The sequence below is a fragment of the Calidris pugnax genome, unplaced genomic scaffold, assembly GCF_001431845.1.
Source record: "Calidris pugnax isolate Ruff unplaced genomic scaffold, ASM143184v1 scaffold174, whole genome shotgun sequence".
NCBI lineage: Eukaryota > Metazoa > Chordata > Aves > Charadriiformes > Scolopacidae > Calidris > Calidris pugnax.
This window is the reverse complement of record NW_015090907.1, coordinates 1,121,488-1,137,207: the sequence shown is the minus strand read 5'-3', so window position 1 is coordinate 1,137,207 and position 15,720 is coordinate 1,121,488. Positions and strand designations below refer to the sequence as shown.

General features: G+C 52.7%; 1 protein-coding gene across 5 annotated transcripts in view; it reads right to left on the bottom strand.

Moving 5' to 3' along the window:
* The window catches only part of SCMH1 (sex comb on midleg homolog 1 (Drosophila)), an 81,061-nt gene that overhangs the window by 15,814 nt on the left and 49,527 nt on the right, over nucleotides 1-15,720 (bottom strand). For 4 of the 5 annotated variants that reach the window (XM_014949188.1, XM_014949190.1, XM_014949191.1 and 1 more), the window contains 4 exons: nucleotides 5,546-5,778; nucleotides 4,858-4,984; nucleotides 3,644-3,844; nucleotides 2,804-2,989 (listed from right to left, as the gene is read on the bottom strand). In XM_014949188.1, coding sequence (XP_014804674.1) covers nucleotides 2,804-2,989; nucleotides 3,644-3,844; nucleotides 4,858-4,984; nucleotides 5,546-5,778 — 747 coding nt within the window. The remainder of the gene's footprint in view (nucleotides 1-2,803; nucleotides 2,990-3,643; nucleotides 3,845-4,857; nucleotides 4,985-5,545; nucleotides 5,779-15,720) is intronic. The other variant, XM_014949192.1, reaches the window with a different exon arrangement.

The window sequence follows — 15,720 nt, the reverse complement described above, 5'->3', positions numbered from 1 at the left end:
CAGAAGGGAGGTAAATCCGGCAGCAAAACGCAGATTTGCACTTGAAGCCTCGTCCCATGAGCTGGGAATGTGCAGCTGACAATAACAGAAGAGAATAACGGGGCATGTGACCAGGACGGGTTGATCATCACCTGCTACAAAGACACAGCAACAAAAAGGGCTTCCAGAGGCATTTCTTGTGTACATGGTGGTGCCAGGGCTGTGGCACCAGGTCCCCGTGAGCTCTGCCCCAGAGTGCTGGGTGGCACCCTGGTCACCTCAAACTGACCCTGGATGAGGAGAGCAGAGAGCCCTTCTCACCACAGCAGCCAAAAGGCGAGCTCCCCTGAAGGACACGACTGCTCTCTAACTACTTCCAGACGAAGGAGAACTAAGTTAAGCTAAAAGGCAACGTAAAGACAAGGACACGCAGATGCCAAGTTGCCCAAGAATAAATCTGGGCTAGAAACTACAACATAGTTCCTAAAAACATTCAGCAAAAAACCCTGGAGCAGCCTCCAGGGGAAGAGCAAAACCTCCAGCTGCAGAGTTACCAAAAGCACCACCGTGTGCTGTGGCGCCCGTAGGAAAAGGACCCAAGGCTCGGGGGTCCCGATGGTCCCTCCAGGCCCGTGTCCTCAGATGGCTCCAGATCAGATCTGCCTGTTGACAACATTTCACAGCCCATCCCTGTTCCTATTAACAGCCATCAACTTCTTGCAAATCTGCTGTTTCCTAGTGTACAACTTGATCTTTTTCCCTAAGTTCCATGATTATGCCTTACTTTACAGGACAGAATGCCAGGGTGCAGATGATGGAAGGGCCCTGCAGCCCCTCCTCCTTCTGCCCCGAGCACATGCACGGGTTCCCCGCGGCACCCACAGCGAGCCTCCCGCACAGCAAGTCTGTTCTGGGACCTGAGACCAGCTCCCATTGCAACCAGTGACCGTTTTTGGGAAGAACCAGCCCCACTCAGAGCACGAGCACCTGCACCGATGAGAACCAAGGCAGGACACACAGAGCTGAAGGCGAGACCACGGCAGCCTTGACACTTTGGGTGATTTAAGCTGCTGAACAACAGCAGCCTCATTCCTCCATGACCAGCCCTACCCTCTCAAAATCACCGGGACGGTTTCTTTGCCCTCACCAGAAGCCACTGTAACATCCAGATAACAATGTTTATCATCTTCTTTCAGGTGCTTGAGAAAAATGTTAGATGATCAGATGTCCCACGATCCCAAAGACACCAGTATGAACCACAGGACTAGGTGTGAGCACTTCTCTGGACTGTGCTTAATCTTTCTTTAATCCCTGCAAACACTCTAACAAAGAGTTCCAGACGTGCAGGTCTCAGCATCGTGTCACACAGGGTACTCTGCCGGAGTTTCCCTGAATTCTGGCTCGTTGTCCTTTTCCACGTGGCCAGGCAGCCCAGCTATCAGCACAGTCACCACTCACACCTCATGGTGGGTAGAAACCATGTGTGTGAGCTACAGGACCCTCTCCATCCAAGCCTGCTACCATGCCCAGACCCTCTTCCTCCTTCTCCCATTCTGGTTTTGCTCCATCTCCTGATGACAGGGTACTTCCACACTGAAACACGGGGATTTCTTCCAACTGGGGGGTCCCTAGAGGGGCACCCTCTAGTCCCAGTAACAAGACATGCTGTTCTGTACCTGCCACAGCAGCCAACCCCCTTCCTACAGCTCCTCTTCCCACAGCCCAGCCCAGCTCCCGGTGAGGAGGGGACCGTCACTCCAACACCCTCATGCTCTTTTCATTGTCACTCCCCCTTTCCCCTGAGCACAGGGGCTTTGTGAGACGCAGTGGAGCACTCTGACATCGGGCTGCTGCCCCTAAGCGTTATGGCGAGCAACTTTTCCTTTAACAGCTCTTCTTAAGTGCTTATGTTTTTACATCAGAAACTCAGAAACTCTCACTTTTCTTGTCAGAGCCGCAATTATCCAAAGGATTAGCTCTGGAAAGACCTCAAACTTGCTGACTCGAGGGGCAGAAAGGTAGTGGAGGAAGCGAGACAGGAGAGGAGATCAGCACCAGACTCTTGCCAACGACCCAAAAAGGGTGCAGGCAGCTCTCATCCTCCCCACGACTGCCGTTCCCCCAGGAGCAGCCCCCCAGCCGGGGACACAGCAGCTTTCCCCCCGAGGGGCTGTTTCCAGCGCACAGCTCTGCGGGGAAACTGTCAGTCCCTTTCTTTTCCACCCCCTGGGCTCACAAGCAATTTTGCAGCCTGACGATTTGCATTGTGGCATGAACTATCTTGCCAGGGGTGTTGCCTCAGCGCGGCGCAGCACCAGCCATGCCAAGAGAAACAAAGCCACCTCTGCTCAGCCACGTCATCCTGGAACGGGCCAAGCTCTCAGCCAGGGCTGGACGTGCCGGCTGCTGGAAAACGCTCTGCTAGGGTTTAATTCCATTTCTATTTACAGTTTACCTGCTACATGTTATCACTCTTCTATTTCTCACGCAGAGTCTTTCCCCTCAATTCCTAACTGGATGAAGTCACTATACCCAGATTACAGGAGGTGGGAAGGACTGGGGGACAAGGAGAGGAGGGAGGACAAGAAGACAGCACGGATGAGCGTAAACCTACAGGCAGAGATGGAAATCAGACCGACAGGCAGAAAATACAGCAACTGCAAAAAACAAGCCCTGTGGGCTTGTCCATGACACTGGGTGTGATGCCACAAACCCTGCGGAGAGGGCTCTGCCCACACAACCTGCCTCCGAGATAGAGATCACACCTGGGTTAGGGCACGGAGCACCGGGGGTCCCTACAGCGCCGCCCCCCCCCAGCTCCTACCTGGTAGATACCTGTCGTGGTCGTACTCGTGTGAGCGCTGCATGTGGCTGTTCTGAGTGAAAGGCTGGTTCCCAAAGAGGTTGTCACTGCGGAGATTGTGGCAGAGCTTCTCCAGGAAGCGGAGGACGTAGGTGATACTGTTTACTGCTGGCAGGTTCAGAGTGTGCTGTTCCCGATCAAACACAGCTGGAGACAGAAACAAACAGAGCCCAACACGTAAACCCCCAGCAAAGGCAGGAGACTACGCCCAGGGCTGCACAGCAGTATCTCAGCATCGCTGCTCCAGACCAGAGCGAACAAAAGCCACTGCCTTCCGCTGGCGGAGCCGGCGAGCTCCTTGCCCGGGACAGGCCGGGACCAGCCCGCTCACCCAGCACCAGCGACGGGGCCGCGGCCCCCGGGACCTGCCTTCGAGGGAACGGGGGGTGTTCGAGGAGGGGCTGCGCCCCCGGCATCCGGGGAAACACGAGCTTAAGAGGCAAAATTAAAACCTGGGCTATTTCTCGTCTTTCCGTCAGGAGTTCTGCAAATCCCACCTGTCCCGCCTCCTCCTGGGGGCTCGGGCAGCGCTGTGGGGGGTGGGTAACGCTGCCCAGGGGGACACGGGGGGCCACTCGGTGCCTTCTCCAGCAGCTCTGCCTGGAGGCCACGCCAGCGCTCTGCTTTGAGTCAGCCACGAGCTGCTGCTTCACTGACAGACGTTTGGCAAGAGAGAGAAGACAGAAATCTCCTGTCTGCCCCTGGCCCGTGACTGCACCAAGCTCGAGGAGAGACATCTTCCAGGGGGCGGATTCTTGCAACGACATCTCTGAAGGCAAAGTGCTGCAGGCTGGTTCTCACCTGAGATGACCTCTCCCCCGTGGCCTTGTTTTAAGAAGGAGAAGACTGTTTTCTGGTGATAAGCACAATCAATGCAGGCCTGTACTGCTTGCTGCAGGACAACAGAAGCTCGAGCTGGTCCAAAATGGTCCGGCAGCTGCTGAACTTTCTTCTTGTCTAGGTGGGGCCCAGTGCTGCCGTTCTTGTTCAAGTAAATGCAAACTGCCAAGATGAGAAACGTGTTTGCCATTAACCCACTCAAGAAAGCAAGAAACAGATGCCTAAAATCCAACCTGAGAGACACTGAGATTTTAAGACTCTCAAAGCACTCACAAAGGGGAATCCACCGCGACCGCCCATCTGCATCCTGGCAGCCCGGCTGCCGCAGAGGGGCCTCGCCTCCGGCGCCTTCCTGCCTCACACTCACTCGCCTTCCGAGCTCCTGCTGCTGCTCCTGCGCTTTCCCCAGCACCCGGGCTCCCAAAGGCAGGCTGCAAACTGGTTCCCCTGCCAGCCCAGTAAGGCGCCTGCGATCTTCAAAGGAGATGAAGGAACGCAGCCCCCACTTTTCAGGGAAACTGGGTTCTTTAGGTTCCTCAAATTATTAGCCAGTTCTGTTCTGGGGAAACAGAGGGCTCAGCCCATATCCAGTGCTTGACCAAACGTAGAGAAAGCAGCTTTGCATTGGACTTTCCTGCCCAGAGCCACTTTCAGCTACATCTCACAGCCGTAGCAGAGCAAATACTCTGCTCTTCCTCCTGCCCTGCTCCCTCTCCTCCCCATCTGCCTCAGTATCCTGGCTGAAGCTGAACCCGTCGCTGCCACTGGCGTTCAGCAGTTGTTCTGCATCTCGCTGTGGCTTCAGGGCTGTGCCTGGCACGGTCTGGGAGTGGCGAGAGGTGCTGCCCACCGACCTGGCCTTGGGCATGACAGGCACGAGAAGTGGAGTCACTCGCACGGATGTGGGAGCTCGGGGAAAGGGCTCTCTGCACTGACCAGATGGACTCACAATCCTCCTACGACTTCTTTCCTTCCAAAACAGAGCGAGAGATACCGACGGGCTGATCTGACCTTTCTTCCTCCCAACACACTCTCCGTTAGCCCAGCCTTTCTGGAACTGTACCCTTCACTGGTGTCCGGGTTTAGGAAGGACCGGGAATGTCTCGGTGTGTCTCAGTGAGCGACGCAGCTCCTAATGGTGCACCCTTGCCAAGAAGGTGGTTGGAGACCCTTACCTGTGGGAGCCTGCATGGCAGAGCTGGGGATTGTAGCAGCGTCCTGAGGCACAGTGCTTGTGTCTGGTTCTGGGGTACTGGTTGTTGGAGAGGTGGGTGCTGGGTTCAGCAATGTCCTAGGTTTCCTCTGCAGAAAAAGAGGAGATATTTCTCCCTTTATCCCTGCTCTCCTCCACCACCCATGATCACTACACTCTCTCCTTTGCATCCAACAGACAAGGCACTGTGGAACATGACACACTTCTGATGGTGATGACGGGGAGTCTCAAGAACCTAGTAATCAATACGTGTGTATTTTACAAACCACAACCCTAAAAAAAATAACAAACCTGAGATCTGCCACCTCTGCTTGACTTAGACTAGCTACACACGATGGACGGAAGAGCTTATTCCACCGTTTGGCCATCCTGCCATGATCACAGCATCTGCCATGCTACTTCACAGCTAATGCAGCTCCAAAGACACAGTTTCTTGATGGAAATGATCTTTAGGATACAGACATTCTCTAGAGCTCCGGGGCTGGACTCTTGAGGGATATTCCCAGCCCACACACCCCTTTGGTCTCCTACTTGCTGCAGTCACACGGCCAGAGGCTGAGACAAACGTGCACAAACACACGCATGCACCATCCCATGGCAGAACTTGCAGCACCTGCTTTTCACCCGCCTGCATCAGCATCAGCTTTTACCTTACTGCCAGGCTTGGGGCCTCTCTTTCTGGGGAATTTCAAAGGCTCCACTGACTTGGAGGGTGTAGGCATGGGGTGATGGATTAGCGCTTTGGTCGTTCGACCACGCTTCTTCCCTGTTTTGCGACGCCTTTGCCCTTGTTGATGCCCCAAAACAGTCTTTGTGCTACTGTGCATGCTAGGTTTCTCCGAGTTTACTTCGGAGGCAGGTAAAGGGCTCTTTGGAATCACAACTGAAATAAAAAGAGAAAAAGCAAATATAATTAAATCAGGCGAGAATCAAAACAAGAGCAGCCTCCATCTTTAAACAGTCACATGGGAAAACCTGGAGTACTCACAGCCCCCTGAACGGAGGCTCCTGCTCTCCATGCCAGAATAAAAACCAAACACTCTGATCCTTGGCTCAGCTCTTGAGCTGTGGGACACTGGCTGAGCCTGGATGGGCTGAGCTCCAGAAGGATCACGCTTTCAGCCATACCTTCCTTCCTGAAAATAACTGGCACCTACAGCTCTTCCTCCTGCGAGTGGTGACCTGCCAGCGAGCAGGTAAAAGCACTGAAAGCATTCCTAGGGCAAGGATCAGCCTAGGCCTGCCTGACAGTCACCGAGCCAGCCTTGGGCTGGAAATCCCCTCTCTCGGCTTAAATCTGCTCTGTCCCTAAATTACAGGGAGCTGCAGTGGAGGGTACCAGCTCCATCCTCTACGCCTGCTCTCGACCCTGAGAACTAGCTCATCTCAGTTGGACGGGCTGCACTGCTCCTCTCCCGTGCTGCCAGAGATACACCAAGTGCCAGTACACGGCCCCTTCCTTCTTATCTTCTCACACTTTCCATGAGAAAAAACAAATTTCTGGTGTATTTGCCCACAAATCCCCTGAATGCAGTCATTCATCTTTTCCAAGTCCTGCTAAAGGCTAGAGATGAGCTGGCCCAGCTCAGCAGAGCAATATTTCATTTAGATTTAAACCTCTGCTAAAAAGCAAAAAAACCCCCAAATCCTCCTAGACTTTGAAAAATGAACCATGACCTTTAGGATGTCTTGTTCCTCAGACCTGGAAACCTCACGGTGTATTCAACATGGGGGTTCAGAATTTGGAAGAACCCCTCACTTTTGAATTGTGGCACTTTACAGTTAAGGAGTAAATCTTGGCTAAGGAGCCAGTGCAAATGAAATACTGACACCAGAAGCCCCACATCCCTGACAGTGGCACCACTGTGGGTACAGAAAGGGATTTTTAAGGTTTTTTCTAGCGAGGGTTTTATGAGCAGTTACTGTGAGCAAGGGCTGATTCCCCTGGCACAAGGACGGCTCAGGAGCAGCAAACCCAGCCCGGTCCAGGCTTCCCAGGGGCTGGAGCAGGTCAGTGGTGCCAGGTGCCACCCTGGCCAGGAGATGTCCCAGGCGTGGGGCAGGGACCTGAGGGCTCTGGGAACTGCTTCACTGCTAACCAAAGCACTGCTGACACCCCCCGCTAGATGTGGGGACATCTGTGTAAGGTCCCATCAGTGGCAGCTTGTTATGGCCTTATGTGAACAAGCCACTGGAGCTGGAGGATCCTGTTTTGCTCTTCTGGTCTGGCTCCGTTCACGGGCTCTGGGGTACCCTGTGCCCTCCCCAGGGAGACCGGGCATGGCCAGGGCCCGAGAAAACCTGGATTCCTTCAGGCAACTGGAAGCCAGGACTGGTGTTATCTCCCAGCAGAACCACACGGGGAGATGACTCTCACACTCCTCCAGGTGCCAACTGCCACTGGGACTCACCGCCCGCACCCACAGGGGCATTTCTGGGCATTTCTGTCTCCTTGGCAGTGCCAAAGACAGGGGCGGGGGGGCAGAAGGAGGTGACCCCCAGCTGCCAGCTCAGTGTCACGGCAGGGCCACGTGGGCTTGTTCAGCACGCAGAGGCCAGCAGGTAGTGCAGAGCAGCTGGGGTGCAGAGGGCAGAGCTGCTGAACTGCACCCTGGGCTCCCGAACTGGAACCTGGAATATCCCCGTGCCAGGGAAAAGGAAACTGATGCCAGGGGAACTCCTGGTGTGTAAGGTTTCACTGTACAGATTTATAACCAAAATTATTTCACCTTTTTGGTACAATAAATGCTAGAAAGATCTACTGTCCACTTCATCTGTAAAGACACTACAGGGTGAATTTGCCAGGGTTAAAGAATGAATGTTGGTTCCAGGGCAACAGAGGCCGTACCTCGGGGAGGGCAGCCCTCGCGACAGGAACCCTCATGGCGTTTAGTCCCCCAGAGGAGTGTCCCCGGGACCTGCCACCCCCCACAGCATGTCCCTGCCACCACAGCGAGGGAGAGAACAGCCCAGAGCACTGTTCAACCAAACAGGGCAAGGTACAGCTGAATGTGCAACAGCTCAGGGCATTAATTGCCAGAAAGTGACCTCGACTGTAGCTCAGTGCCTGTCACCATCGCTGGATACAACAGTGAATGTATCACTGAACACGCACTAAGATTTTATCCAGTGGCTGCTTGAATGAGACTGACGTGAGGCACATTTTTCTGACCTGAACAGTGTTTTAATGAAAAAAAGTCTTATCATCCCATGATCCAGCACCTTCCAGCAGACTTGCCTGGTTTTTTGTTAGATTTTAACCAGAATCTGAGAAAACACCAGCCCATGCGAATTGATTTCTCATGCCTCTACCAGACGTGCTGAGCTGCATGCAATTAGTGTGATGAGGAAACACCCACCACTTCAGAGCAGAGTCATCCCACCCAGAGTCCAGGCTGGCCACGCTGCTGCCTCGTGGCATTTACAACCATCCCCAGTGACTGGATGCTTCCTAAAGGAGCCTAAAGATTTGGGCAGGTGCCTGTTACTTTCCTTCAGGATTCCAGCCCCTGATGTTACAAGGACATGGCCAAGCAGCAGTGGGCTAGTGGGTCTAGAACCTGGGCTAGTGAGAGGTGTCCCTGCCCATGGCAGGGGGTTGGAGCTGGTTGATCTTTAAGGTCCCTTGTAACCCAAACCACTCTAGGATTCCATGATTCCATGATTCCAAGCAAGGGGTTGCTGCTCAGCCCCGCTGGCACCTCCCTGCTGAGCCCCGGCGTTGGCAATGGCTGTGCCCAGAGGTCAGGTCATCTCGTGGCTGCAAACCATCACCCACAGCCCCTCGAACTGCCCAAAGCTTCCCTTTACGGTGTCCTATTCAGCCGGTGATGGTGCCAGCCCAACAGCGAGCTTCTGCTGGGGCCATCCCCACCTTTTTCTTCCTTGGTCCACTGTTTTCACCCCACGGTGAGACACTGAGAGGAGCCAAATTTTCAGAAAATCAAGTGGGACACTCTTACTTAAAAAACGAACAGTTTGCTGTCGCTGAGGAACGCAGTGTGTCCCTGCCCCACAGCTTTGGTGCTCACACGAGCCCTGAGCAATCCAACGCCTCTCCAAAGCTGGCCTTGCTTCAGGCAAGGAGTCGGGTCCTGCAACCTCCAGAGATCCCTCCCGATTCGAATGGATCTGTGAACTGAACTTGTGGTTAATCATTTCAGCTCATTAATGGAACACAAAACTAATCAACGCAAGTTTTCTGCTGGCTGAAGGGTCTTGGTTTGGGTCATGGGGACATCCAGCACAAGGCAGATACAGCAATGGGCCGGGTGGCATCAGAGCCGTTTGGCTGCAGTGAGAAACATCACCCTGAAGGTGCAGGATCAAGAGCTGCTGAACCCAGAGCCACAGCGAGGACGGACACCACTGACCAGGCTGTTCATCACGGAAGGATTAGTTTAAACATGACTTCTGAGCTTCCTGCAGAAACAAAGAGACTTGACAGAGAAGTCGAGACTTTAGGCTCTATTTCCTGATGCCAAAATGTCCCTTGTCACACCTGGCACCAGCAGCACCTGTGGCTGCCACCTCACTGTGACTCCAACTACTGGTTCCAGGAGACTCTATCATAAAGTTACCGCCCCCACTTTGAGGGCTAGCCAACACTAGAAAGCAGCGTTCCTCACTCATCAGCTTATCTCAGGCTTGTCACAGCTTGAAGAAGGCAAAATTATGTCCTTGGGATAAGAACAATGAAACCCAAACAGGTAGGATAATTCGGAAGAGTTAAGATGGAGAACGGTTCCTGCCTTTCTCTCCAACACCCCATGAATGTGTCAGTCTGCATTTGCTGCTGGCCCACAAACCCTGAAATCTCCATTTTATGTGCCATGGGCTACTGTACTCTCAGATGCAACAGTATCACAGAATCGCATGGTTGGAAGGGACCTTTGAGATCATCGAGCCCAACCACAAAAAAACCCCAAAACAACACACACAAAAAAATCCCCACAAACACCTTTGACCACACCACACCCCACACCCACCCACAGACAGACACAACCCAACAATCTCGGGCACCAGAGCATGCCCTGAAGTGCCACCTCTACACGTTTCTTAAATCCCTCCAGGGATGGTGACTCCACCACCTCCCTGGGCAGGCCGTTCCAGGGCCTGACCACCCTCTCAGGAAAGTCATTCTTCCCAATATCTAATCTAAACGTCCCCTGCCCCAACTTCAGACCATTTCCTCTGCTCCTGTCATCATTCCCTTGGGAGAAGAGGCCAACCCCCACCTCTCTCCACCCTCCTTTCAGGGAGTTGTAGAGGGCAATGAGGTCTCCCCTCAGCCTCCTCTTCTCCAAACTAAACATGCCCAGTTCCCTCAGCCTCTCCTCGTGTGACTTGTTCTCCAGACCCCTCCCCAGCTTGATGGCTCTTCTCTGGACATGCTCCAGCAACTCAATGTCCTTCTTGTAGTGCCCAGAACTGAACATGGCACTTGAGATGAGGCCTCACCAGTACAGAGGCGTCATCCCTTCCCTGCTCCTGCTGGGCACGCTATTCCTGACACAGGCCAGGATGCCATTGGCCTTCTTGGCCACCTGGGCACACTGCTGGCTCCTGTTCAGCCAACTGTCCACCAACACCCTCAGGTCCTTTTCCGCTGGGCAGCTTTCCAGCCACTCTTCCCTGAGCCTGTAGCGTTGCCTGGGGTTGTTGTGACCGAAATCTCACCCCCTTCTCTCTAGAGATACCAGCAATGACCATTACAGGTTCCTGATATGCAGGGGTGGTTAATGAGAGGACTGAAAACACCACCCATATCCATCTTAAGGCACTTATGGAGAAGGCCCTGTAGGCCCCTCGTCCAGTGACTTTTTTGTGCTCCAGCTGCCTCTTGCCCCTTCTTCAGCACTGCAAGGTCAGAAGTGTGACCCAAAGAGGTGGGTGAGGGAGACACTTCTAAGATAAGCCAATTTGCCAGAGAACAGAAATCTTGTTGAGACCTGGCTGAACCCACCCCTGGATGCAGCAGCTCAAAGCCAGACATCCCGAAGGCTGGAGCTGGAGAAGAACCAGAGCTTGGTGCCCATCCAAGAGGAAGACGTAAAAGCTTCTAACTCTTGCACTTCTTCCCAAAGCAGACACTGTCGTCACTGGCCACCAGAAGCACGACTGGGACCTAAATATGGGCTCTGGGAAGGCTGAATGTTTGGCACATCCTGAGTTCTCAGCAGGCAAGGCAGAAATAACACAGGAGGAAGGGTCAGAGCACTGGTAGAAGACGAGGACTCCTTGCAAGGACGAGGATTAAGAACGATCCTCCAAATCCTGGAATTTATTCATTGTCCCCTGCAGGGTTCCCTGCTTCCAGCCAAAAATGTCTGTCCAAGGCCAAGAGCTCAGAGGACACAATCACAAAGCCAGAGGATCCAAGTGCTGCCTGATTCAGCCTGTTTGAGATGTTCTCATGATCAGTGATCTTCACTCCCAAAGACGCGTGTTCTTTTCACACAAGATTTGTCCAGTTTCAGCTCTCAACTACTGAAACTTGCTGTTGCCTTCACTGGAAGCCATGAGGTGCTTTATTCCCCGATCGCCTCCCCAACCTCACTGGCCAGTGGTCACAAGCACAAAGAATGCAACCCACAGTCCTAAAACCATCTCCGTCCTGCATATCCTGATGATCAGGCTGCATTTTAATGTCTGGTTTTGGGCAGGACACCCAAGGCACATGAAGAAGAGCCCAAAACTAAAGCAATGCCTTAGACATTTCTTGAAAGGCTCTGAACATTCATCACGAGTGTCCCATTTCTTAAAGGTTTAGAAATCTGCATGGTCTGGAGGAGCAATTTTCTTATTTTAATTGTTTGCATGGACTTGGATGAGCTCTGTGCACTGCAGCATCTGTGGTATCCACTGTACATCCCACTGGCACAAGCTGTGGCATTTTTATGGTTGTTTTATTTACAAAAATAAACCAACTGAAAAAAAAAATCTCAGGAGTCACAGTGATACCAGCAACTGCAATTTGCTTTTAGCACAAGTCTTACACTTGCAGCTCTCAAGGCAGCATCCCTGTGTGCCCTAAACCATGCTGGAAATGACACGGGGCCAATTCTTTCTGGCAGCAGAGCAGCCAGGGGTCTCAGAAACCCTCCCTGGGGCTCACTGCACCCTGGGACATGTCTCGGAGGCAGCCCAAGGTTTAGCAACTTGCCTGAAGTCGCCAGACTTGCCAAAATCCCAAATGTCCCACCTCTAACCATAACCACATGCAGACACACGAAAAGAGCAGCTGGAGACCAGAAAATCCTGATTCTGGATCTGTTGATACCAGTATAATGCCAGAACTCAAACCCAGAGACTTCTGCATCACCCAGACTTGTCCTTCCCTGCGTCCCCGTCCTCCCCATTCCCCCTTTGCGAAACCCAAGCAGCCAATTTTACCCAAGCACAAAGTGCATCCGGCTAAAACATTTTCTGGAGAAAACCTGAGGCTTCATCCACCAACGCAGCCCCCAGGAGGAATCTGAGCAACTCGGACAGTGTCAATCCAGCTCCTGTAACAGAATCCCGGCCTCGCAAACCTGGAAGAGTGTGGACGGGTCAGAGCCCACGTGGAAGAATGGGACCCAGCCTTCCTGCTGCTCTCCAATGAGCCTATTAAAAAACCCCTTTGATCAGAGCATTTTTAAGAGTTCCTTCACGCTGCTCTGGCTCTTCTGCTTAGCATACAATGTTAAATAGCTTTTAATGCTTTTTATTTATTGAGGTGCTGGAGCGGGTCCAGAGAAGGGCAACGGAGCTGGTGAGGGCTCTGGAGAGTAAGTCTTATGACAAGAGTACTGTGTCCAGTTCTGGGCTCCCCAGTTCAAGGACAGGGAACTGCTGGAGAGGGTACAGCAAAGGGCCATAAAGATGAGCATCTCTCTTACAAGGAGAAGCTGAGGGACTTGGGTCTTTTTAGTCTTGAGAAGAGAAGACTTAGGGGGGAATCTGATCAATGCTTACAAATACTTAAAAGGAAGGTGTCAGGAGGACGGGGCTGGTCTTTTTTTCAGCAGTGCTGAGTGACAGGACAAGAGGAAATGGGCACAAACCTGAGTATAAGAAGTCCCCCCTAAACGTGAGGAGGAACTTCTTTGCTGTGAGGGTGGCAGAGCCCTGGCAGAGGCTGCCCAGGGAGGTGGTGGAGTCTCCTTCTCTGGAGACATTCAAACCCACCTGGACACGGTCCTGTGCAACCTGCTCCGGGTGGACCTGCTTTGGCAGGGGGTTGGACTAGATGATCTCCAAAGGTCCCTTCCAACCCCATATGATTCTATGGAGGGTTCTAACCCTCTAAGAGGCTGATGGAGCTGGGGGTGTTCAGCCTGGAGAAAAGGAGGCTGAGGGGAGACCTTCTCGCTCTCTCCAACTCCCTGAAAGGAGGGGGTAGCCAGGGGGGGTCGGTCTCTTCTCCCAAGGAACAGGCCATGGGACAAGAGGAAATGGCCTCAAGTTGTGCCAGGGGAGGTTCAGGTTGAACATCAGGAAAAATTTTGATACAGAAAGGGTTATGAAGCCTTGGAATGGGCTGCCCAGGGAAGGGGTTGAGGCACCATCCCTGGAGGTATTTAAAAGAGGGGTTGACATGGGGCTTAGTGACATGGTTTAGTGATGTCACTGTGTTTTGTTTTTTTTGTTGGGGTTTTTTGGGGTTAGTGTTTTTTTTTTTTTTCAGAGTTAGGCTGATGGTTGGACCAGATGATCCTAAAGGTCCCTTCCAACCTAGATAATTCTATGATTCTACAATTCTATGATCCAGTTTCCAGCATCATTTGAAAGACAGTAACTCTTATTATTACTTAGCAGTTGTTGACACTTTTTAGAGTACAAACATCTGTGTGCAGATACTCCTCAATGCAGGGGTAAGTGCTCTGAGACCCGGCACAACAAGTGTCAGGGATGTGCAACACAAGGGACTCCTTCAGCAGAAGGCCCTGGGGGTCAGCAGGGTCCCTGTGCTGCTGATGGCAAAATAAACAGAGCGGAGTGCCTGGCACGCGGTTAGGGACACAGCAGTGACAGCGCTGGGAAGAGCAAGGATGCCCAAATCGTTGTCCTCAGCAGAAATCATTTTCAGTTCAGCGCTGAGCACACAGCTTTACTTAGTCCCAAACCCAGGTCTAAATTGCTCCCCCCTCACCACAAAGAAATTAACTGCTTTGTATCCACTGGGTAGCGTTCTCAAATGAATGGGTAAACCCAGTTATGTGTCTTTTTTATAAAATGCTGCGAAGGCCAGTCCAGCCACCGCTGGAGCAGCCAAAAAGCTTCTCCCTGAACAGCAGCTCATGAACTCCCCATCTCTCAGTTTGCTGTAGAACATCTGTACAACCAGCCAGGAACGTCTCACGCTGCCAATTATGTGGCTGGAGCTTGGAGGCGCAGCACATTCCTACTTCTCCACAGAATGCCAGACTGGCAGGAGTTGGAAGGGACCTCTGGAGATCATCCAGTCCAACCCCCTGCCAGAGCAGGGTCACCCACAGCAGGTCACACAGAGTCACTTTGTGTCATCCAGGCAGACTTTGAATGTCTCCAGCGAAGGAGACCTCACACCCTCTCTGGGCAGCCTGTTCCAGGGCTCTGCCACCCTCACAGGAAAGAAGTTTTTCCTCATGTTGAGATGGAATTTCCCTTGTCCCGTTGCCCCTTGTCCTGTCCCCGGGCACCACTGAGAAGAGTCTGGCCCCATCCTCTTCCCACCCGTCCTTTAGCTATTGCTCAGCATTGATGAGATCCCCTCTCAGTCTGCTCTTCTCCAGCTGAACAGCCCCAGGGCTCTCAGCCATTCCTCATCATCTCCGTAGCCTCCTCTGGATTCTCTCCAGTGGTTCCTCCAGCCCCTCCTGTTTTCCTGCCATCACCCAGAAGACAACGCAAAGGAGCAGAAAGACCCTGCTGGGAAGGGACCTGGCGCAGGCACGTCCACTGCAGAGGAAAGTGGCAGTTTTGGGCAGTGGGGCTGGTTGGAGGGATTTAGGGTGCAGAGCTGGACTGCCCAGAATTACAGCCCGCACTGCACAGCGCTGTTATTTGTTCCATACAGAACATCCTCATCTCCCTTAGAGAAATATTTGCTTGTATGAGCCAGTGCCCAGCAATCTTTGCGGCCCGTTTTCACAAAGCTGGTGGCCTTGGCTTGCACTCTGGGCCAGCCATTTTTTATTTCTCCAGTGCTTGGACAACTTATCTCTGGGTCCAGCTCTGCAGAGGCTTCTCCTCTGCAGCCCCAGCGAGAGCACAGGGGCACCGGCTCCCCCAGCCTGGCTGGAGCACAGCTCCTTCTCTGAGCCCAGGTACCAGCTCATACAACAAGGAGCTGCAATGAAACTACCAGGGCATATGGTTCAAATCTGTCTACAACCACTCTCTTCACATCCCAAATCAGCAGTTTTCCTTCTGTCCCCATCCCACTACCTCTTATTCCAAATAAGCTGGCGGCAGCACAACCTTGCGATCCCCCCTTATCAGCCTCATCTTCTCCAGCTCACTGCAAAAATAAACCTGTTGTAACTGTGTGTTGTTTTGATGGCCTGTGAAGCAGCTACGGAATTAAAACAGAGACATGCTGAACTACAAAAGGGACAACAAGGGAGTCCCAATGAGATGGGAGCTCCAGCGCGAGCAACACATTGGCAGAGCTGAAGCTCAAGCTCCTGACTGAAGGGAGGCACCAGTGGGTGAAAGACACACAGGGGTGGTCAGGGAGCTCCAAAAGAAATGGCAACGTCAGTATTTGTTGGCAAAGTCAGAACAACATCAAGTGAAAATCTGAACTTCAATACTCAAGCTCAATTCCATTACCCCAAAGCCAGGCCGAGATCATCCC